Here is a 24,665-nt window from a genome sequence, read left to right as displayed (position 1 = left end):
ATAGGTTCCTGGAGGATAAAGGGAAAGAGGGGTACAGATAGAACTTGAGGTAGGTTATAGAAGTGGTCAGAAACCACTTCACAGGTTGCAGACCTGAGGGGCCACCGCGGGAGCGGACCACTGGGCGAGATTGACCTCGGTCTGACCCAGTGAAGGCAACTTCTTATGTTCTTATTAAGAAGGGTATTACAACAAGGACGAAGGAAGTCATCATGCCGCTGTATCGCGCGATGATGCACCCGCATCTGGAGTACTGTGTCCAATATTGGTCACCATACCTCAAGAAGGACATGGCGATATTTGAGAGGGTTCAGAGAAGAGCTTCGAAAATGATAAAGGGTATGGAAAACCTTTCATACGCAGACAGGTTAGAAAAGCTGGGGCTCTTCTCCCTGGAAAAGCGGAGACTCAGAGGAGACATGATAGAGACTTTCAAGATCATGAAAGGCATATAGAAGGTAGAAAGGGACAGGTTCTTCAGACTATTGGGAACCACAAGAACAAGGGGGCACTCAGAGAAATTGAAAGGGGATAGGTTTAGAACCAAAGCTAGGAAATTCTTTTTCACTCAGAGGGTGCTGGACACCTGGAATGCGCTTCCGGATGTTGTGATAGGACAGAGTACACTACCGGGTTTCAAAGAAGGATTGTATAAATTCCTGAAGGATACAGGGATTGAGGGATATAGATAGAGCAGTTATCTCAAAGTCCCTCCTTGAGGGCCGCAATCCAGTCGGGTTTTCAGGATTTCCCCAATGAATATGCATTGAAAGCAGTGCATGCACCTAGATCTCATGCATATTCATTGGGGAAATCCTGAAAACCCAACTGGATTGCGGCCCTCAAGGAGGGACTTTGAGACCCTGAGATAGAGATAGAGATAGGTTATGAAAGGGTATAGATAGAAGGACAAGGGGGATTAAAGGATTTAGACAAGGATCACCTTACAGGTCATGAACCTGATGGGCTGCCGTGGGAGCGGACTGCTGGGCGCAATGGACCTCTGGTCTGACCCAGCGGAGGCAACTTCTTATGTTCTTATGCTCTAATCTCCCTAGCATATGTGAGCAGGAGTAATCCTCGCCTGAGAGCACCATGCTGCGGAAACCACAGCTACATCGCCCCTCCATGAATAGAATGAGTGTAGAGCAGCCTCCTATCATGACCATGAGGCCCCAAATAACCTCCTGTGGAATAGAACCATCATGTCTTAGCAATGGTCTTAGCTGATGTCAAAACCCATGAGCACCACCACAGACCAGACCTTCTTTCCCTCACAAGGGTCTAGGGAATCAAGCCTGGAAACAGGACAAGAGAAGACTTCTCCTCTAACTGAAGCCCTCAGAAGCATAAAATCCATAGGGCTCCCACAGGAGGCAAACTGCTGACCAAAGTCAAGAAGAATGCCAGAGGAGAAGCAAGACACAAAACTGTACCCAGGCCCCGAAGTGGCAAGTGCCTTTCCCAGAGCCCCAAAGAGATACAGAGACAACCTCAGACACTGAGGCAGCTGATCTGACTTTTAGTCCAGTCCTCCACATGAATGACCCAGAAGGAGTGGAAAGAAAAACTCTGAACCAGAGAGAAAGAGCAGCAAATTAGCCCACAACTAGCCTAGCCCCCAGCCAGCCAGGATTAAACAAGGTACACTAGGCTGCAAGCAAAATGGTGCCCTGGCCAAGGCCAACCTCCCCCCTAATGCCTTTGCAGTGGCGGCTGGGGCCTGCCGATTAGTGAGGGAAAAGGCATCACTGCCAGAGGTGGCATCCCTCCTCCGAGAGGAGAAAGACTGAGAGCGGGAGGGAAGAGTCTTGGCCGACCGCCCTCAGGGCCTCCTACTGCTCGCTGCTGCCCAACCTAGCTGAAGCCAGTGGCCGCGCACGACTACGGCCAAAACAGCCTCAGTTGCCCTATGCGGCAAAGGAGTTACAAACTCCTCCCAGCGGTGCCTCTCCGAAGAGAATTGCAACCTCTGTAGCCCCTCGCTCACAGAACAAGTGAGCTTATAGGACTTAGGTATCCAGGTTCTTCAGGGGGGAGGGGGGAAGGGACTTGGGAGCCCAGGTGTTGCCTCCCCCCCCAAAGATGGCACTGCACAGCCCCCATCCCGCAGCTACCCTGAGGCCTGGGCCCCAGGCACACCTCTCCCCCGAGGCCTGAGCCCCAGGCACACCTCTCCCCCGAGGCCTGAGCCCCAGGCACACCTCTCCCCCGAGGCCTGAGCCCCAGGCACACCTCTCCCCCGAGGCCTGAGCCACAGGAACACCTCTCCCCCGAGGCCTGAGCCACAGGAACACCTCTCCCCCGAGGCCTGAGCCACAGGAACACCTCTCCCCCGAGGCCTGAGCCACAGGAACACCTCTCAACCGAGGCCTGAGCCACAGGAACACCTCTCAACCGAGGCCTGAGCCACAGGAACACCTCTCAACCGAGGCCTGAGCCACAGGAACACCTCTCAACCGAGGCCTGAGCCACAGGAACATCTCTCCACCGAGGCCTGAGCCACAGGAACATTTCTCCACCGAGGCCTGAGCCACAGGAACATTTCTCCACCGAGGCCTGAGCCACAGGAACATTTCTCCACCGAGGCCTGAGCCAAGTACTCATGTGCTCCCTCACTACCAGAAGGCAAAGGGAGAAGTGCTTGTGCTGCAGCGCACAGGGAACTATACCGGCTCCTGGGGTCAAGCTTTTCTTCTTACGGGAAAGGACTCTCTGACCACGTCCACAGAACATTTCTCCTCTTCACCAGCAGGAAGGGTGGGGAAGGGATCTGGGTGGGCCCAGGTGTTGTCCCTAAAGTTGGCTCAGCCTGAACAACACCCCTAGGCTCTACTGAAGCCGCAGCAACAGGAGCAAACAGCCTTCTGTCCTCAGGAGCTGAAACCAGGAACCAGAATGATAGCAGCCTTTTTCCAGATCCAGGAAACTGGTGCCGGTAGCTACAGCCAAGCCTGGCTCGAAATCCACTACAGAATCCAGGAGCTGTGAGGAACTCATCCATCAGCCTGCTGGAGATAGAGTTTACTGGTTGGCCAGGAGGCTGTGCATCCAAGATATACCAGAGGATAAATCAAGTGCTCTTTTTCTCCACCTGCTGGTTGATGGATGTAATCCCACTAGTCTCTGGATTCATCTGCTGTTGATGACAAGGAAAGGAAAATTGTTAGGCATAGAGAGAAAGATAAGTGAAGTAGAGATGCATGGGGAATAGAAGAAGAGGGAGACATGTTAGATATGGTGGTAGAGAGGAAACAGAGGGACAGATTGAAGGGGATGCAAAGGGGAGGAATGTTGAGCATAGTGATGGAAGAAGAGATGTGGCATGATGGGTGACGGGATAATCGCGCGCCGACAATTCGGCGCAAGACAGAAGCGCACGGGGGAAAAAGTAATTTTTAAAGAGCTTCGACTGGGGGTTTGGGGTGGCAACCCCCCCACTTTATTGGTTAGTGTTTGTGCTGCCGTTGCGGGGGTGGGGGGGTGAAACCCCCCACATTATAGAGAAACGGAACTTTTCCCCCCAAAAATAAGAAAAAGTTCCGTTTTCGCTATAATGGAGGTTTCTAACCCCCCGAGCCCCCCTCCCAACAGCAGCAAATACTAACCAATAAAGTGGGGGGGTTGCCACCCCAAATCCCCCGTCGGACCTCTTTAAAAATTACATTTTCCCCCGTGTGCTTCTGTCTTGCGCCGAATTGTCGACGCTGGATTGTCAGCGCGCTGGCATCTTGCGCGCCACTGTCTATGAACCGGCATGATGCTAGAGAGGAGTGATAGAAGGAGAAATTGGCATGTGGCTGGTGGGCAGTGGTGAAAAATGCTGCACATGATCCAGGGGAAAAGAGGGATAAATGTTGCCAATAGGGGTGGAGGAGAGAGGAAGAAAAGTTGGACTCATGGAAGGACAGAGAGAGATGTTGGTTAGGGAAGAGAATGAGGTTCGGAGGAGAGAAAGTATGCAGAGACAGAAAGAAAGAAATACAGGATGCACAGTCAGAAGGAAGTGCAACCAGAGACTCATGAAATCACCAAAGGTAGGAAAAATTATTTTTCAATTTAGTGATTGAAATGTGTCAGTTTTGAGAATTTATTTCTGCTGTCTATGTTTTACACTATATTTGTCTGTTTTTCTATAGTTGTTACTGAGGTGACATAGCATATTTTAAAGTCATCTGCCTTGACCTCTTTGAAAAACAAACAAACGAATATAAATGATAATTAATATTTTCTCTGCACACAGTGTGCTTTGTGGGTTTGGGAGTTTGGGGTTTTTTTGTTACCATTTTGCATTAATAAGATTATGTTGTGTGTATATGAAAAATGAATGGAAGAAATTGCATTACAATTAGTACTATTATTATTGGGGGGGTCTGGGGCGGAGCTTGGACAGGGAGGTACTCAGTTCATATATGTTAGACTTAGGGAGTATTTGGCTTGAAAAAAAAAATTGAGTTCTTGTAGTGGGCATTTCTCATACTAGCAAATCAAATATTTTTGTCTCAGTATTATATAGCCTCCCCCGATATCAGTAGTCTCAAACTCGAGGCCCCGGGGCCACATGCGGCCCGCTAGGTAGTATTTTGAGGCCCTCTGTATGTTCATCATAATCACAAAAGTAAAATAAAACAGTTTCTTGATCATATGTCTCTTTAGCTATAAATTACAATATTATTATTAAGACTTAACCAAAAGGAAAGATTTATAAACTATAAAGAGTTTTACCTCATGCAAAATTGTCATTTCTTTAATAAGACATTAACTATTTTTTTCTGAGGCCCTCCAAGTATAAGGTGACCATATATCCCGTTTTCAACGGAACTGTCCCGTTATTGGACCGACCGTCCCGTTGTCCTGACCCACCGCTTCGGGACGCCAAAATGTCCTGTTATCAGGGAAAGCGTCCCAAAGCTGTCCACAGGGACAATGGACCGGTGATCGCTTCCCCTCCCTGACGCGCTAAAGTCTACCTCTCTCCCTCCAGCGCCGATTCAAACCCCACCCCCCTTCCTGGTATGCCTCTGCTTCTTGACGCCCAGAAGCCTTCTTCCCGACATCAATTCTGACATCGGAGAGGAAGTTCCAGGCGATTAGTTGGCCCGGAACTTCCTCTCCAACGTCAGAATTGAACGTCAGGAAGAAGGCCTCTAAGCAGCAAGAAGCAGCGGCTGCGACGGACCCGGGGGGGGGGATTTGAATCAGCGCAGCAGGGAGGGAGTGAGGTAGGCAGGAAAGGCTTTGGCATGGCAGGCAAGCAGGTAGGCTGAGGGGGTGGAACATAGGATGGAAGGCAGTGAGGGGGACATAGGAAGTAGAGAATGACACGGGGAAAAAATCTGTCCCCGTCACTGCCCAACCGTCCCTTTCACTGCCCCGTCACCACCATCCCCGCAGCATCCATATAAGCCTCAGTACTGCAATATTTAGCATATTCCTTCCTTATAAATCAAAGTTCTGGCTGCTGAACTAGAGAAAGAGATGTTCAGCTGGCAGGGCTTTGTTTATAAATTTTTATCAACACAACTACATAACATAGTAGATGACGGCAGATAAAGACCCGAATGGTCCATCCAGTCTGCCCAACCTGATTCAATTTAAATTTTTTTTTATTTATTTATTTATTTTTTCTTCTTAGCTATTTCTGGGCGAGAATCCAAAGCTTTACCCGGTACTGTGCTTGGGTTCCAACTGCCGAAATCTCTGTTAAGACTTACTCCAGCCCATCTACACCCTCCCAGCCATTGAAGCCCTCCCCTGCCCATCCTCCTCCAAACGGCCATACACAGACACAGACCGTACAAGTCTGCCCAGTAACTGGCCTAGTTCAATCTTTAATATTATTTTCTGATTCTAAATCTTCAGTGTTCATCCCACGCTTCTTTGAACTCATATACTACTTTATCCTAAAGCAAAAAAAAAAGAAATAGAATTTTTTTTTCTACCTTTGTTGTCTGGTTTCTGGTTTCCTCATCTTCTCATTCAATTCCTTCCAAGCACTGTGTGTCTTCTCTCTGCGTCTTCCATTTGCTCTGTTACTGTGCCTCTCCCTTCACCCCCCCCCCCCCAATTGGTCTGGCACCCATCTTCTTCCCTCCGCTTCCCCATAGTTTGGCATCTGTCTTCTTCCCTTCCAGCGTCTTCTCCCCACTCTGGTCTTCCACATTTCCCTTCAGGGTCTGTTCCTCTCTACCCTCCTGCAATGTCTGTTCTATTCCTTTCCACCACCACCCTTCCCTCCCTCCTTCACCATCTGTTCCTTTCTACCACCCTTCAGCTCCTATCGCGCGGCCTATCTATCTATCTACCTCCCTCCCTCCCTCTTACTTCCGTGGGACGTTACAATGTAATTTGTGCAAGCCACTGGAGCCTGCGATCCTTGATTGCCTCACTGCGGAGACAAGACCATTCACCGCTCCATGGGGCGGTGAATGGCCTTGTCCCCGTCCCTGCAGTGACCACTATTTTTTCTTTCCCCGTTTTGGCAGGTTAGCCGTGGGTAACGACCACCGTGTCATTCTCTAATAGGAAGGAGGCACTGAGGGCACTTAGGACATGGGAAGAGACACTAGGGGCACTAAGGACATAGGAAGGAGGCACTGGGGGCACTAAGGACACAGGAAGGAGGCACTAAGGCCATGGGTAGGGGCACTAAAGATATAGGAAGGAGGCACTGGGGCACTAAGGACATAAGAAGGAGGCACTGAGGGCACTATGGACATAGAAAGGGGTACTAAGGACATAGGAAGGAGGCACTGGGGGCACTAAGGACAAAGGAGGGGACACTAAGGACACAGGAGGGGACACTAAGGACATGGGAAAGGGCACTAAGGACATAGGAAGAAGACACTGAGGAAACTTAGGACATGGGAAGGAGGCACTAGGGGCACTAAGGACATAGGAAGGCGGCACTGAGGGCACTAAGGACATAGGAAGGAGCACTATGGACATAGGAAGGAGGCACTGGGGGCACTCAGGATATGGGAAGGAGGCACTAGGGGCACTAAGGACATAGGAAGGAGGCACTAAGGACACAGGAGGGGGCACTAAGGACATGGGAAGGGGGCACTAAGGACATGGGAAGGAGGCATTGTGGGCACTAAGGACGCACTGGAGGCACTAAGGACATAGGAAGGAAGGAGGGAGGGAATAGAAAGGGACAATTGTTGGGCCTGAGTGCAGAAAGAAAGAAAGGATGCACAGTCAAAAGGAAACGCAACCAGAGACTCATGAAATCACCAGACAGCAAAGGTAGGAAAAATGATTTTATTTTCAATTTAGTGATCAAAATGTGTCAGTTTTGAGAATTTATATCTGCTGTCTATATTTTGCACTATATTTGTCTATTTTTCTATAGTTGCTGAGGTGACATTACATATTTTAAAGTCATCTGCATTGACATCTTTGAAAACCCCCTAAATATAAATGATAATTAATATTTTCTCTGCATATACTGTGCTTTGTGTGTGTGTGGGGGGGTTAATTTTATGGTTACCATTATGAATTAATAAGATATGTGTACATGGAAAAATGAATGGAAGAAATTGGGGGCGGGATTAGGGAGGAATTGGGGGCGGGACTGACAAATAGATGTCCCGTTTTGATGAAAAAAAAAAAAATGGTCACGTTATCCAAGTATCTACAAATCCAAAATGTGACCCTGCAAAAGGTTTGAGTTTGAGATCACTGCCCTATATTAACTACAGAGAAAACCTCCTTCAAACTACTCGGTCACAAAATAGACCACTGCTTCCCAAGAACTGTATTATCTCTGACTGTTGAGGGGAGGAAGGGGTAACCGGCCACAAGCTGAAAAGTGCTACTTCTCCTGTGGTTGTGCTAATATTAATTTATTTATTCGCAACTTGCTATTCTGCTTCAGCTATCAAGCAAATCCGTAAATCAAACCCCTAAGTCAAACACAACAGTTAACGCTCTACTATTAAATTGCTCAGAACAGGTAATCAGCTGAGAAGCCCTTAAAAAGCGCCCGTGTTTGATAGCAGATAAAAAAACTCACCCTCCCGTAGGAGAAAGAAAATCCACATCATCTTCACCATCCCCAAACATGACGATACCAGGTCGGAAACAAGCTGGGTCACCAATTTCAGCAATCGCACATCCAGGCCCGTCAACTGATTCCAGTCATCTGACACCTCTTGTCACAAAACTGCCACAAAATTCCCGGAAAAAAAAAAAAGACGTTATCACGCCTCTGTCTCCTCCTCAAACGTTATCTGTGCAATGTTATTTATGCTGTGCCATGCTCGTGCAGTTTGAAATGCAATTTTTACTTGAGCTCTCACATTTGTACTTGAAGCATCGCAGTTTTACGTGTTCTGGCGATAACGATTCTTCAATAAAACTAGGAAGTGTCACTCTGGGCACTGTTGGCCCCGCCTTCAAGGCAACTCTCAATGTGCGCCCCCGGAATTTGCTTAAAGAATTCATTGGCCAAGCTGCTGAAGGGAAGAGGAACTGTGATTTAGAATGAGGCTTGAAACGCAGTACTGTACATCTGTGCTGCTATACACTTTACGACTGCACTGGAGTCGTGGACTACTGGGTTGAGAGTCGGTGTAAGCAAAAGCAAGGAGAAGGGGAGGATTTTGCTATTGTTATCCTTGTTTTAAAAACGACAGGTATGATGGGCGTATGCTTCTCTGGTGTTGACAATTTTGGAAACAAAAAGATTAAAGAAAAAAAGCAGTTATTTGGACATTGCTACAATGTGTTTGGTCTATAAGTGGTAAGGGGGTTCTTTGTAGTGCTTGCTTTGGGGGAACCTTTTGAACAAGAAGTTGCTCTGTTTGTATTGTACGATATTTCAAACTTCTTCATGGCGAATGGAATTGTAATACTCGTCCTGTAACTCGTAGTCTTTTCGTGTTAAATCACTATTGTAAATGTCCATCCAGTTTGCCCAGTATTTACACGTATTATAACTTCATAATTACATTAAATTGTATTTTTTTTCGGAGTTGTTTCTGGGCCATTAACTGTGAAGTCTGACCAATATTGTCCTTATATTCCAGCTAATGGAATTGTCTTCAAACTTCACTTATCAAACCAATTTATTTGTGGAATACAGACAGACCTTAGAGCAGTGATGGCGAACCTTTTAGAGACCGAGTCCCCAAACTGCAACCCCAAACCCACTTATTTATCACAAAGTGCCAACATGACGGGCTGCTGGGCAGAGGGGGGCAGGTGATGTGAGAAATGTCCTCAGGCGTGTGTGGAGGTGGAGAGGGGGAGGGGAGCAGCCTAACCTCACATCCCTCTGGCTTTCAAGTATCATGTTTTCCCCAAAATAGGACACTGTCTTAATTTTAATTTTGGGTCCAAAAAACACACTAGGGCTTATTTTCGGGAATTCTTATTTTTGTGTGTACAATGATCATCTTTCCCTTCTTCTCCTCCACCCCAATTCTTCCTCTTTCCTTTCTTCCCCCTCTCCCCCCCCCATGTGCAGCTACTTTCCTCCCCTCTCACCATCCCCTTGTGCAGCAACTTTCTATCCCCCCATGCAGCAGAACCCCAAAAGCAGTTTCATTGTGTTGCCTTAGATCTAATCTTGTATGCCACATCTTCCCTATAAAATGAGCTTTAAATAGTTAGCAAATAAATTACAGATCCTTAAACTGAATTTCAGATGTCATGACATTTCTGAAATAAAAAAGTCTTGAGATCTTATAACAGAGCAAATTCATTAGTGTAAAATGAGCGATAAGAGTTTAAACAACTTGGACAAACTACTGGTAGAACTTGTTTTCCAGCTCAAACAGGACTCGCACTCTAAGGAACATAGAGCAAATTCATTAGCGTAAAATGAACAATAACAGTTTAAGCACCTTGGACAGATAATACGAAGCCATTCCCCTGTGCAGCAGAACCCTGATGACTCCGCCAACCCATCCCCTTGCACAGCATCTTTCCATCACTCCTTCCCATCTCACGCAGCAGAACTCCACCGACCCTCCCACCGCAAGGTCGACATACCTTTGTTCCAAACGGCAGCGGCTGTAGCACTCTGAACAGGCTTCTTCGTGGCTTTCCCTGCCTGGGCCTTCCCTGTGCAGCATCACTGATGACATCATCAGTGATGCAGCAGAGGTAAGGCCCCAGCGGGGAAAGCCGCGAAGCAGCCTATTCAGAGTCCTGCAGCTGCTGCTGTTCAGAACGAAGGTATGTCGGCCTCGTGGTGGGAGGGTTGGTGGGGTAATGAACTCTGTGCTGGGGCGATGGTGCGCATGCCCACAGAGAGGGCTCTGAGTTCCCCCTCTGGCACGCGTGCCAAAGGCTCGCTACCTCTGCCTTAGAGTTTGCCCAGCACTGTGCTATTCCAAATTATTGTAGTTCCAGTCAAAGCCCTTCCCAGCCCATTCTGAACCGAGTTGTCATATATGGGACACAGACTATGTAAGTCTGCCAGAAATCAGCTTTAGTTCATCAATTTATACCATTCGTTTTCTAATTAGAGATCTTCTGTGTTCATCCCACTGATTTTTGAATTCTGTCATCGTTTTCCTTTCCACCACCTCCCTCAGGAGGGCATTCCAGGCATCCATCCCCCTCTCCATGAAAAAGCATTTCCTAACATTACTACTAAGACTACTATCTCGCAACCTCAATTTATGCCTCTAGTTTTACCATTTTCTTATCTCTGGAAAATATTTGGTTTTATATTAATACTTTTCAAGTATTTAAATGTCTGTATCATATCTCCCCTGTCCCTCCTCTTCCAGTCTCTTCTTGTACATTTCTTGGCGCAAACCCCTTAACATTTTTGTCACCTTCTTCTGGACTGCCTCAAGTCTGCTTATATCTTTCGCCAGATGCAGCCTCCAAAACTGAACACAGTACTCCAAATGTGTCCTCAATGACCTCTGCAAGGGCATCAACCCCTTTCTTCTGCTGGTTACACTTCTCTCTATACCAGGGGTACCCACACATTTTTGGCTTGCGAGCTACTTTTAAAATGACCAAGTCAAAATGATCTACCAACAATAAAATTTTTAAAAACACAAAGCACACTTTACACAGAGAAAATGTTAATTATCATTTGTATGCGGGAGTTTTTTTCAGAGGTCAAGGCAGATGACTTTAAAATATGCAATGTTACCTAAGTAACAACTGTACAAAAATAGACAAATATACCCCCTTCCATTTTACTAAACCACGATAGCAGTTTTTAGCGCAGGGAGCTGCACTTAATGCCTCTCGCAGCTCCTTGCACTGAATATCCCTCATAGGCTCCCTGCGCTAAAAAATGCTAAGGCGGTTTAGTAAAAGGGGGCCATAGTGCAAAATATAGACAGCAGATATAAATTCTCAAAACGAACACATTTTGATCACTAAATTGAAAATAAAATAATTTTTCCTACTTTTTTGTATGGTGATTTCATGAGTCTCTGGTTGCACTTCCTTCTTCTGTAAATATAATATTTCTTTCTTTCTGCCCCCTCCCCTTTTCTTTCTGTCTCTCTTCCCCTGCCCCCCCAAGCCATCGCGCCGATTTCTCCACTTCCCCGATTCTTTCCCTAACCCCCCCACCCCAAGCCACCACACCAATTTCTCCCTGTTTCCCCGAGCCTGGCCTGACACATACAAGTGCCAGGCCCACAAAACTTCACCTCCGATGTTAATTCTAACATCGGAGAGGATGTTCCAGGCCAGCCAGGCAGCAATTGGCTGGCCCAGAACTTCCTCTCCGACATCAGAATTGACATTGGAGGTGAAGTCTTGTGGGTCCGGCGCTTGTACGCGCCTGGCCTAGCTCGGGGAGGCAGAAAGAAAAAGATCCTCAAAATAGGCAAAACTTAACTGTGAGTGTTTAGGAAGCCAACTTGCTACAGCAGGTACAGGTGGGTCCTTCAGGCTCTTCAGAGAACCCCCATGCTGGATGGAACATCAAGTTCAACAACTTCCTGAATCTTCACTTCTAAACCGATTGCATTTCCTGTTCACAGCTCTTTGGGAACTTTCTCTGTTTGAATTTCACCCAGTTGTTATATTGGGGGATTTATAAACAGGCAACAGATGGCGCTACAGTAGCACCCATAGCTACACCTTTTACTTGTAAATAATACTGATCTAAAAAAAATAAAATAATTGCACTGAATAACCAATCTAGCAAATGTTTTTAACATATCTTTATGTTCCTGAGATAAACTCATAGAATCAATAAGATGATCTAATAATATTATAGCTTGCTGTTGAGAAATGTTAGTGTATAATGCATTAACATCTAACGTAGCCATTATCACAGGGCCTGTAAGATCCATCTTGTCCAATTCCTCAATCAAATGCCTCGAATCTTCAACGTATGAAGGAATCTTTTGAACCAAATCATGCAAATAAAAAAAATCTAGATATTGAGATAAGGGCTGAAATAGGGAACTGGAACTAGCAACAACAGGTCTCCCCGGAGGCAGCGTCAAAATTTTATGTATTTTAGGAGTGAAATATATAGACAGTATCTTCAGATATTTAACTAACAGATTGCGATATTCTTTCATAGAAATGATCTGTTTCATTCTTGCTTCATTCAAGCATTCCATTATCCCAGGACAAGCAGGCAGCATATTCTCACATGTGGGTGACGTCATCCACGGAGCCCCGACGCTGACAGCTTTTCAAGCAAACTTGATTGAAGATTCAAGCTTGCTATGCTGCACCATGCATGTGCATGCCTTCCCGCTCCACTAGAGGGCGCATCCCCACCTCGTGGTCCTCAGTTCTAAAGTTTCCTTGGAGCCAGAAGCCCTGATCTTTTGTTCTCCGTGCGAATTGCCTTCTAGCACCGCGGCTTTGTTATTTTCTTTTTTCAGAGTCGCTGTGCGCTTTCATTTTCGGTTGTTCTACAAAAAAAAACAAAAAACATTTTTGGTCGTGTTTAGGCATCCGGGGGCTCCCGGATTGCCGTGGCCATGTGGCCTCGTTCGGTCATGGCCTTGGTTTTCATGTCCCGGCCGTTGTCTGGTTTTAAAAAGTGCACCCGGTGTGATCAGCTGCTGTCGATCACCAACCCCCATCGGTGGTGCATCTTGTGCCTGGGGGCTGATCATCCTACCGATTCGTGCCCCAGGTGCGCGACTTTCCAATCCCGGGCTCTCCGACGCCGTCGGGCTTGTATGGCGGACCTGTTTGTGGTGGAGCCGGCCTCGGTCCCGGCCTCGACGTTGGTCTCGGCCCCGGCCTTGACCTCGGCCCCGCCCTGGCTGTCCTCGGCTTCGAAGTCCTCGACATCGGCCTCTAAGTCTTCAGCTCCGGGTAAGTCCCCGCTTCTCTCCTCAGGTTCCATGCTGGTGAAGAAGTTGTCCGTGGGGACAGTGTCGGGGCATGGTGGGGGTGCGCCGCCCTCGGCCCCGGTCCGGTCCTCCAAGCCTGTGCCTGCGTCCATTCCAAGGGAATACTCTGTGTCGAGGTCGCCCTCTGTGGAATGCACTGCCACCTCGGATATGCCGTCCATGATGGCGGTCCCGGTGTTTCAGGACATGCTCTGTGCTTTAATTTCGTCGGAGCTGTCCTCGGCGTTGGCCCACTTGCAGCCTGCCTCGACTTCGGACCAGCCTGAGCGGGGCGTTGGGGCTCCTCGGGGCAAGGTGCGCCGGTCCCGGCGGCTCTCATCTTCTGATTCTTCGCCCCGGGCCTCGGGCCATTCCTCGCCCTCGGGCTGGCCTCGGTCGAAGCATCGATCGAAGCATCCTTCGTCCCTGCTCCGTCGGTCGTCGAAGTGTCCCTGGAATTCCCCCCGAGGCGGGGTCGCTCCCCGACGGCCCGTACCGTCGAGGCTCTTCGGATCTCTGATCTCTCTCTCTCTAACCCACAGTTGCTCCGCTCGCCTCCTCGATTGGGTGTCTGGGCCCGGACCACCTTACTATCGAAGGGTTCTCCCCGGGGCTCTCGGGACCCTTCTACGAGGCATCGGCGGGTTTCGCTACTGCCTAACCCGAGGTCTTCCCCGCGGGGGTCCTCGGGGCCTCGTCGGTCCTTGACGCCGGCGCGTTCCTTCGCCATTTCCTCTTGGGGTTCGGAGCAAGGTGTTGGTCGTGAACCCCGCTATTCTCACGAGGCTTCACCCTCCTTTTCGGCAGCTCACCGTTCACGCTCGCCTACCCCTACGGACGGCCGGGCCGGAGCTCGCCCTTCTTCATTCTCGAGATTTGTGCTGGACATGAGATGGGCGCTGGATTTGGACCTTAAGTCAGACTCCAAATATACAAAGAAGTTCCTGGCAGAGATGGACTTGCCTTCCCCGCCCCGGGAGTCTCTCCGGCTTCCCTTAAACCCAGTGCTCCGTCAGGCTTTTCTGCGGAACCTGGAAACTCCGTATGCTGTCACTGCTGTTCCATCTAAGATGGAGTCGAAGTACCGGATGGTGCCGTGTCCGGGGTTTGAGCGGGCCCAGCTGTCTCACCAGTCGCTGCTGGTGGAATCCTCGCTTAAGAAGTCTCACCCTTCCCGGATTTCTGCGGTGGTTCCCCTGGGGCGCGAGGGCTGTACTCTTGATAAGTTTGGACGGAGGCTGTATCAGAACTCGATGATGGCCAATCGCGTTCTGAATTACTCCTTTACTTACACCTCTTATCTCAGGCAGTTGGTGAAATCCCTGCCTGCCTTCCAGGGGGGTTTGCCGGATTCTCACCGGGACGAATTTGGGGAGTTGGTCGAGTCCCTCTCTCAACTGCGTCTTTACCTCTTTCATGCCACCTACGACGCCTTCGAGCTCACCTCCAGGGTCTCTTCATTCGCTGTGGCCATGTGCCGGCTGCCGTGGCTCAGGATCGTGGACATGGATCCTAATCTTCAGGATCGCCTCGCTAATCTTCCCTGTGTGAGCTCGGAGCTCTTCAATGACTCCATCGAGGCAGCTACGAAGCGCCTCTCGGAGCACGAATGGTCATTTGCTTCCCTGGTGAGACCTAAAGCGAAGCCTGTCACTCCGAAGACCTATCGGGCTCCGCCCCGGCGGTACCCACAGAAAACAACTCCGGCTTTCTCAAGGCCGCCTCCTCGACGCCCGCCTCAGCAGTCCCGGGTGCAGTAAAAGCCTCAAGTGCTGGCGGCGTCTAAGCCCACGCCTTCCTTTTGACGGTCTGAGCGGTTGAGGGCGGGCCCCCTCCGCTCTGCCATCGGCCCCTCTTCCCATCAGGTGGCGATGTATTACGTCAACACACAGGGGGGCACGGGGTCCCTGTCTCTTTGCAGGGAGGCCCTTCACCTTTGTGATTGGGCGTTCCGCCACAACATCTTTCTTCGTGTGGTTTACATTCAGGGAGAACGCAACTGTTTGGCGGACAAACTGAGTCGTCTCCTGCAGCCGCACGAATGGTCTCTTCATTCTCAGACTTTGCATCAGGTGTTCAAGCGCTGGGGGACTTCTCAGGTAAATCTGTTTGCTTCCCCCCTCAATCACAAGTTGCCTCTCTTCTGTTCTCGGATATACTTGAGGGCTCGTCTCGAGGCGGATGCTTTCCTCCTGGCTTGGGAGGGAAGGTTCCTTTACGCGTTCCCACTCTTTCCTCTGATTTTGAGAACGCTGGTACATCTCAAGTTGACTCATGCCGATCTGATCCTGATTGCGCCTTGGTAGCCTCGGCAGCCCTGGTTCTCCCTGCTTCTTCAGCTCAGTGTCAGGGAGCCTCTTCTTCTGCCTGTTTTTCGTTCTCTGCTGTCTCAGAGTCGGGGATCACTGTTGCATCCCAATCTGCAGTCTCTACATCTGACAGCTGGATTCCTTTCCACCTGATTCCTTCTCTTCAGTTGTCCCAGTCGGTGCGGGATGTTTTGGAGGCCTCTTGTAAGGCTTCTACGCGGCAATGTTATTCCCAGAAGTGGACTAGATTCACTTTCTGGTGTGCTTCGCATTCTATTCATCCTTCGTCAGCAACTTTGTCTTCAATTTTGGAATATTTGCTTCATTTGTCCCGTTCTGGCCTTAAGACAAATTCTGTTCGGGTCCATCTTAGTGCGATTGCTGCCTTTCATCAGCAGCTTGATGGCAATCCCATTTATGTTCATCCTTTGATTTCTCGCTTTATGAGAGGGCTCTTGAATGTCCATCCTCCTCCTGTGGTTTGGGATCTCAACGTGGTTCTTGCTCAGCTAATGAAGCCTCCGTTTCAGCCTCTGGATAAGTCTCACCTGAAGTTTCTTACTTGGAAGGTGATCTCTTTGCTTGCGCTCACCTCTGCTCGCAGGATTAGTGAGCTGCAGGCTTTGGTGGCGGATCCGCCTTTTACTGTATTCCATCATGACAAGGTGGTTCTCCGCACTCATCCTAAATTCTTGCCCAAGATGGTGTCTGATTTTCATCTCAATCAGTCCATTGTGCTTCCTGTCTTTTTTCCCAAGCCACATTTTCATCCTGGAGAGGTGGCGTTGCATACTCTTGACTGTAAGAGGGCATTGGCTTTCTATCTTCAACGCATTCAGTCTCATCGGAAGGTTCCTCAATTGTTTTTGTCCTTTGATCCCAATAGATTGGGTCGGCCGGTTTCCAAGCGCACCTTGTCCAATTGGTTGGCGGCTTGTATTTCCTTCTGCTACGCTCAGGCTAGTCTCGCGCTGCAGGGTCGGGTCATGGGACATAAGGTCCGAGCGATGGCGGCTTCTGTCGCTTTCCTCAGGTCTACGCCTATCGAGGAGATCTGCAAGGCTGCCACTTGGTCTTCGGTTCATACCTTTACCTCACACTACTGTCTGGATACTTTGTCCAGGAGCGACAGCCGGTTTGGCCAGTCGGTTTTGCGTAATCTGTTTTCCTAAATTGCCATCTTCCCACCATCCCTTTTTTAGTTGGCTTTTAGGTCACCTACATGTGAGAATATGTCCTGCTTGTCCTGAGATAAAGCACAGTTACTTACCGTAACAGGTGTTATCCAGGGACAGCAGGCAGATATTCTCACAACCCACCCTCCTCCCCGGGGATGGCTTCTTTGCTGGCTATATGAACTGAGGACCACGAGGTGGGGATGCGCCCTCTAGTGGAGCGGGAAGGCATGCACATGCGTGGTGCAGCTTAGCAAGCTTGAATCTTCAATCAAGTTTGCTTGAAAAGCTGTCTGCGTCGGGGCTCCGTGGATGACGTCACCCACATGTGAGAATATCAGTCTGCTGTCCCTGGATAACACCTGTTACGGTAAGTAACTGTGCTTTACAGTTTTCAAATATTCATCAGTAGGGTCATTAGTACCTAGATGATGATAATATTACACATTATTTAGTTACATTACATTAGTGATTTCTATTCTGCCTTTACCTTGCAGTTCAAGGTGGATTACATAAGAATTGTTTTGATATTAAGAATTACATACTGATAAGATATTAAGAAGTACATATTGATGAGATATTAAGAAGTACTTAAGGAATAGTTTGAATGTTTTCTAATTTGCTAAGGAGTAGTTGGTAATGCAGGAGAAGTTCGGAGCATTATTGGTTTTATATATTTTTGAAGAGTAGGGTTTTTGTTTCTTTTTTTAAGGTTTTGTAGTCTGTGGTTGAAATCAACAGATTGGTGAGTTATCTGATGGCTTCTTTAATATAGTCAGTAGTATCTAACACTACCACCGCACCTCCCTTATCAGCTCTGGTAATCACATTGCTATTATTATCCTCCTTCATATCCTGAAGTGCTTTAACTTGTTTCTCAGATAAATTATGATACACTGGCATCTCATCCTCTTCAACTTCATTCAATCCTTGTAATACTAATTGCTGGAATGTTTCAATTATAGGGTCATTATGTCCTGGGGGCATCCACTGGGATTTATATTTATATTTTTGCATAAAGGTGCATTCCTCCTGTTCACTATTGCCATCATCCAAACTTTCCTGATTGTGCTGAGAAAAATATACTTTTAAGCGCAACTTCCTAAAGAATCGATATAGATTGACCCTAGTAGTAAAAGCATCATACTGAGAATAAGGAACAAAAGAAAGACCCAATTGAAGGACAGATAATTCAGGACCAGATAATTGTCTAGAGGATAGATTAATGATATTAATCCACTCTTGGCTTGACGCCTTGTTTTGACTCCTTCATAATTCCCTTGTGCTGTCTTGTTGCCTGGTTTTGGTTGTAACCGCAAAAAATCAGTGGCTAATTTACTCCCTTGCTCACTGTTACTAGTGCTATCGCTATTTTGCAGTTCTTCTGTTGACGACGCGCTTAATGAATGATGCTAGTGTGGTTTATATAAATTTGTGATAGTTGTGAGTGAAATTATATATGAGAAATAAATTTTAAATGATTATATGTGTTGCAATTACTAATGTGCTCTCTCTATGGTGTATCAAATGATGTTTTAATGTATGAGAGCAATTGAATCGAAATTATAAATCCCGTTGTTATTTAATAAGTAATGAATATGCATGAGATCTATTTGCATGCACTGCTTTCATTATATGCTAATAGATCTCATGTATATTCATTGGGGAAATCCTGAAAACCCAACTGGATTGAGGCCCTCGAGGAGGGACTTTGACATCCCTGGTCTAGAGAATAACCCAGTAAAGATTCCCACTTCTTGGTGTAGAACTTAGGAGGATCCCCTTTACACAGTAGCGCTTTATAAATGCAAGAAATACTCCTCCCTTTCAGAGTGAGTATCCCACACCCTATCCCACAGTGGGTTCTTAATGCATAAATCCAGCAATGCCCATTTGCAGAGAAATGCGTGAACCTGACGGTACTGGAACTGGTGCATCAACGTAAGATCATAAGACCACATAAGCTCTGACAAAGGGAACAGCTGCTCCTCTACTGAGAATTGACCCAATGTTATGAGCTCTCCCTCCACCCAAGTTTTGTAGCGTACATCTGTCCCACCAATTGAAAAGCCTTCTGCCACTACTAGTGGGGTTTGCTTGAAGTAGGATTAGTGTTTGAACACCATAGCTCAAATTTTAACCCATAACTGTAGTGCCTGCAAGATAAATGGATGCACTTGTCCTATCACTACCCTGAGGTTTTTCAAAGGGAGCCAAGGGAGGTGGCTAAGTGATATGGAATCATGGTATATGGGCAATATATCTACGCATGTCTTGCTGCCAGTGCCACACCAGGCCAACAAGATGCGAAGCTGTGCCGTTGGAAATTAGGGACCCCCATACCACCCCATTCTAGTGGTTGAAACTTCATATCCCGTTTCACTCTTGGGGACCTGTGATACCAGAAATAATGAAATATCCTCTTATGTATTGTTGCAAAAAAGCCCTTAGACCAGGGATGTCAAAGTCCCTCCTCAGGGCCGCAATCCAGTCGGATTTTCAGGATTTCCCCAATGAATATGCATGAGATCTATTAGCATACAATGAAAGCAGTGCATGCAAATAGATCTCATGCATATTCATTGCGGATATCCTGAAACCCAACTGGATTGTGGCTCTCGTGGAGGGACTCTGACACCCCTGCCTTAGACAGAGGGGGGGGGGAAATGCATGGAATAGATATAGGAGCCTGGGTAAAAGCACCATTTTAATTGCATGCACCCTCCCCATCCAAGAGATTTGCTGGTGTTCCCATTTATTTAACACTTGCCACACTTCCCTCATGACATGTGGGTAGTTCAAATGGTACAGCTCATTCAAATTTACGGAGAGGTGGATCCTCAAATATTTAATATCCGTAGTTGCTCAACAAACAGATATTGGCTTTGCAGCCAACGCTTATCATCTGAACTCGCTGTTAAAATTCAAAATATTGGATATGTTCAGATTTATTTGAAATCCCAGTAAATGCCCATGAGTCGTTAAAATGGTCAAAATCTTGGTTAAAGATTCATGAGGCCTATCTACCGTAAGTAGGATATCATCCGCAAAAAGTAACAGTTTCTGCTCCTCCCTCAGCACGGATACTGCATCTCTTTTTATTTTATTTTTTTTAATTCTTTATTCATTTTTAATCTTACATCAAGTGTACAAATAATAAAACATTTGAAATTAAATACAATGCAGATACTGCATCTCAACACAAACATACTTACTTTTGACACCAATAACTCACACAAAGGTATACATTTTCAATAAAAATAATATTTTATTCAATTTATATTAAAATTAAACTTGAGGTTATAATTAAAATGGCAATTATATGCATTTCGATAAAACATAATCCCATAATTGCCCTTTGTATGATGGCTGGGTATATGCTTATATAATTATAACATGTCATCACTCCTAGCTCCAATACTTAATCAGCTCATCCCCTTAGAAGGCAGTATTATTTCAGACAAAGAAAATTCCTTAGATTTTAAAACATAACAGGCTTAAAGGAAGTTTACAAAGTTAGGTACGTTTCTGTTACAACAATTTCTAAAATATTCTAAATATATATTTAGAATTACATAAAATCATATGATATGCACTCTTAAAAGGAAAACTCCTTAGCACCACTATCTTAGTGCAGTAAAGCTACCAGTTTACCAAAGGAATGCAAGAAAGTAAATTAATCTAAAGGAGACTGATAAGTGGGTTAAAGAAGTAAATTAAATTAAATGAGATGAAATAAATTAAATTAAATATTCCCCCCCAGCTCCCTCCACCGCCCAAGAAGAAACCAACGGGGATAGCAGGACCAACCACAGAAAGGAATTAAATATTTTGTATAATCGCTTAGTATAACGATAGGCGATATATCAAATAGCCATTAAACTTTAAACTTAAAGACTTGTTTTTAGAAAGAAAGATATATCTTATCCTTAAATAGTACCTTTTTTTATAAGCAAGCAAAAGATCCTTGTTTTCAAAACAGAAAAGATTCCAGGAAGTATGCATTATTGAAGATAGACAATAATTTTACCCTTAGGGAAAAAAAATGAAAATATCTTTCATGAACAGCATGTCCTTAGTACTGGATTGTAATGCAAGCTAAGTTACCATTCTGCCCATTGTTTACTAAAGGAATATAAAACATACTTTAAATAGAAATACTATTACAATCTTAAAGAAAGAAACCTTAAATGCAAACTTTAAAGAGATTTGTGCTAAAAGCAAAATCCTTCCATGAAGTTTTTCTCTGGAAAAGCAACTGACAGCCTCAGTCTTCAACGCTGAGTTCAACATTCTCTTAATGGTTTACTTTTTTCTTTTCTTTTTTTTTTTTCAAACTATGGGCTTCTTCTATTAAACTGCACTAGCAGTTTCTAGCGTTATGGTCCAGCGTGTTTCCACCCTCGTCTTATTTCCCGGCCAGTGGCACACAGATCAGGAGCGCAGATGTCAGGAGCAAGCTTTACGCTCTCCTGCTCGGCCCTGTGCTGCTTTCCGAATGGCTGCCGTAGGTTCTCGCGGGACTCACGAGAACTTATGGCAGCTATTCGGAAAGCAGCGCAGGGCCGAGCGGGAGAGCGTAAAGCTTGCTCCTGACATCTGCGCTGCTGATCTGTGCGCTGCTGGCCGGGAAATAAGGAGGAGCCCAGCAGAGCGAAGGAATTGTGTGATTGTTTTTAGACATTATGTTTTGTTATTATTATTAATCAATATAGGGTTTGCAGATAACATTATCTTCCCTAGCAACAGCAGCAGATGAATCCAGAGACCAATGGGATAGCTCACATCTACCAGCAGGTGGAGATAGAGAAACTGATTAACAGGTGTTCTTATTGGCTGGCACTCCTCCTGTCTCATCAGTATGCTCTATCTCCCAGTAGGGGAAAGTCGCTATTCACCTAGCTCCTGGATTCTGGCTGTGACTGAAATCCTATTTCTCCTGTTGAGATTTTTCTCTTCAGTGAGTTATCAGTGCTTATTTCTCCTGTTGAGGTTTCCTCTTCAGTGAGACAGGGGTGTCCGGCTGAATGGTGCCGGCTTTAGGGGTTACACCTGGGCCCCCCCAGGTCCCTGCCTCACCCTCCCTCCTATGATAGAGGGTTTGACTGAGTCCCTATTTTTTCTTCTTTCCCTGTAAAAAAAAAAAAAAAGGCTGAGCAACCGGCTTTTACCGGCATATACCAGCACTTACGGGCTCAGACCTATGTATGTGAGTATGCTTCTTTTTAGTTTGGGGGTGTTTCAGTCGCGGATGTGTGTGTGTTCGGGACGTTTGGTTCCTGGGCGGTGATATTTGTATTTGGCACGCTGGAGCTGGTGAACGGTCACGGTGGTGAGGAGTGCTGGTGGTCTCCTTGATATTTTTGGCCCAGGAATTTGCAGTACCTCGGGACCCTCCGGGAGTGTGGCTGGAGGTCGTAGTGGCTATGCTTTTGCTGCGTGCTAGGGGCATGCATTTTTTTCTTGGCGCTGATGGAGTTTCCTCTTCGTGGGGACCTAGGTCGTTCCCGCTCGCGGAAGGCACGCTCGTTGATTGGTTTCCCGGGCGGTGGCTTTGCGGCGGTTGCAGCTATCACATGGGCTCGGAGTGTAAGAAAAAAAAAAGGCAGCTTGCAGCAGTTAGACGCAAGCGTGTTTTCGTCTGTTGGGGAAGCTCCGCCACGGTTTCGGTTATATTCTGGAGGTGGCGGGGCGATGAATATGTACTTTCCCGACAGTGGAGGGGATCCGTTTTCCCGCGCTCGGGGAAAGCACGCTTGGAGTCCTCCTTTGCGGGCGGCGCCACAGCGGGTCGCCTGTTATTTTCCCTGCTGGCTTTGAACGGGTGCAACGACCTCCCCGTTATCAGCTGCGTTGCAGCGTGTAATCTTTTTGTTCACAAGGCCTCCCTAGTGTTTGATTTCACACGTGGTGGTGGAGCAGCCCCATTTGGATGTGAGGCAGCGCTTGAGGTCTTAATGAGTGTTTATTTTTCAAATTAAGGGGCACCACAAGCACAAGGGGGCATTGGGAGAAATTGAAGGGGGACAGGTTTAGAACAAACGCTAGGAAGTTCTTTTTCACTCAGAGGGTGGTGGACACATGGAACGCGCTTCCAGAGGCTGTTGTAGACAAGAAAACATTAAATGGTTTCAAAGAAGGTTTGGATAGATTCCTAGAAGAAAAAGGGATTGGGGGGTATAGATAGGTATAGACCATTGCTCAGGCAATGGGCCTGATGGGCCGCCGCGGGAGCGGACCGCTGAGCAGGATGGACCTATGGTCTGCCTGAGCGGAGGCAACTTCTTATGTTCTTATGTTCTTATTTGCTGCACTTCTAGTTGCGGGATAACCTTGCACCGTAGGATTGGGAGCATATTGGAGGGAGACTTCAGTTTCTGATCCTCTGCCTAGTTCGACTTTTCACGGCACAGGGGGACCGGAAGGTGCAGTACTACAGGATGCGGTTTGCAGCTTGAAATTACCCGGCACTTGGTGGGGGTTTCTCTTTCTTTCTTTCTCTTTGGATCTCCTAAGAGAGCATGTGCATAATTGAATGTTTCTTTTCGCTTCCCTGTGCAGTGCTTTGTGTGTCTGGTTGCATTATAGCATTCATTTTGGTTCTGCGGTTATGTTTATCTGTTAGGGGTGCAGTTTGGGGGCGCAGTGTGTCTGGGAGTGCTGCGGAACTGCTTTCTGTCCCTATGGTGCGGTTCTAGGGGCATGAGCCGCCTTGTTGCCTGTGGGGAAAAAAAAACAAAACCCCACAACAAGGTTGCCCTTTGGGTGCTGTTGGTTTTTGTAGCACCTGGCAGGCAGTTTCAGTTACTGCAGGCGGCTGCAGTTCCTTATTATTTTTGACTCTTCCGTCTTGGTCATGGATACATTGCGAGTATAGTTGGATTTCAGGGGTATCCTGTCTTCTTTGCTGAAATTGTGTTTGTCCTCCAGCTCTTTTTTATTACCGCTGCTGTACTTAGTGAGGATCCTTCCTTCCACGGTCAGCTCTTTAAGCTTTCTCGGGGACAAAGAGCTGGCATATGAGCAGGTCACAACACTGTTATCTAATTCCTGTTGCAATGCTGTTGTTTTCAAAAGGACGCTGTATACAGCATCTTGATTGCATCCAGTGCGTATTCCCTTTAAAGGCCACATGTATTTCACTCACGTGGCATGGAGGTAGGCCTGCTGCATGGGTCACATTACACACCTTGATTTTTTTTTTCTCCCCTAGGAGAATTTCTTTCTTCTTACCGTTCCTCAATTACTCATCCTGCCGTTGACTGACCTTTTGCACGGCATTCTGTGGGGATCTTGACTTCTTCCTAGGCCTCGTCAGGCTTTCTCATGGGGGAGTAGTCCCTATCCTTCAAGGTCAGGGGGGTTGTGTACCTTTTTCAGGATGCTTGCACCTTTACTTCCTACTCAGGTTTACTGTTCGTTCATTGAGTCTCCATGTTTTGTGTTTCTCTCTGAAGTTTTTCTGGTCCTCAGCACGGTTCTTGTAGTTCTTGGGGAACCACTTCTTACATGGTGGCCAGGATGGGAGGCATTGGGCAGGTTGGATTCCATTCTGCTGAATTAGTTTTTCGGGTTCCTCATTTCTGCTGCCTACCTGGGAGTCTATTTACCTTTTCTCTATGAACTCCGAATCGGCACTAGGTTTGCCTGCCTCTCTTGGAGCTGCGCTTTCAGTTTGGCACATGCCATTTCGCCTACCCGAGGCTTCTCGAGCGCTTAGTTAATTTGGGCGCTACCAGGTGATTCATCTAATTTCTTCTTGACTGCCTGTTGTCTCGGATGACTTCCAAACATTTGACTGACGCGAAAAAGGTGGTTTCTTTTCCTCAGTCCTTTACACGTGCATTTTCGAATTTGCAAGCGCTCTTTTCTCCGGTGCTATTGATATGTAT

The 24,665-nt window shown here is 46.9% G+C and overlaps 2 protein-coding genes across 7 annotated transcripts in view; one reads left to right on the top strand and one right to left on the bottom strand.

Annotated features, from left to right (window-relative positions):
* Positions 1 to 8,409, bottom strand: part of FKBP15 (FKBP prolyl isomerase 15) — a 337,919-nt gene extending 329,510 nt beyond the window's left edge. For 2 of the 4 annotated variants that reach the window (XM_033960335.1, XM_033960336.1), the window contains exon 1: positions 8,018 to 8,392. In XM_033960335.1, the coding sequence (XP_033816226.1) occupies positions 8,018 to 8,067 (50 nt within the window). In that variant the 5' untranslated portion in view covers positions 8,068 to 8,392. Of the gene's footprint in view, positions 1 to 8,017 lie in introns of all 4 variants that reach the window. The other 2 variants (XM_033960334.1, XM_033960337.1) reach the window with 2 other exon arrangements.
* Positions 8,410 to 8,454: 45 nt separating this feature from the next.
* The window catches only part of SLC31A1 (solute carrier family 31 member 1), a 170,009-nt gene continuing 153,798 nt past the window's right edge, over positions 8,455 to 24,665 (top strand). The window contains exon 1 of one of the 3 annotated variants that reach the window (XM_033960342.1): positions 8,455 to 8,639. The gene's annotated coding sequence lies outside the window, so the exon portion shown is untranslated. The remainder of the gene's footprint in view (positions 8,640 to 24,665) is intronic. The other 2 variants (XM_033960339.1, XM_033960338.1) reach the window with 2 other exon arrangements.

Source organism: Geotrypetes seraphini, chromosome 10 (assembly GCF_902459505.1).
Source record: "Geotrypetes seraphini chromosome 10, aGeoSer1.1, whole genome shotgun sequence".
NCBI classification, from domain to species: domain Eukaryota; kingdom Metazoa; phylum Chordata; class Amphibia; order Gymnophiona; family Dermophiidae; genus Geotrypetes; species Geotrypetes seraphini.
This window is presented reverse-complemented; position numbering and strand designations above follow the sequence as displayed.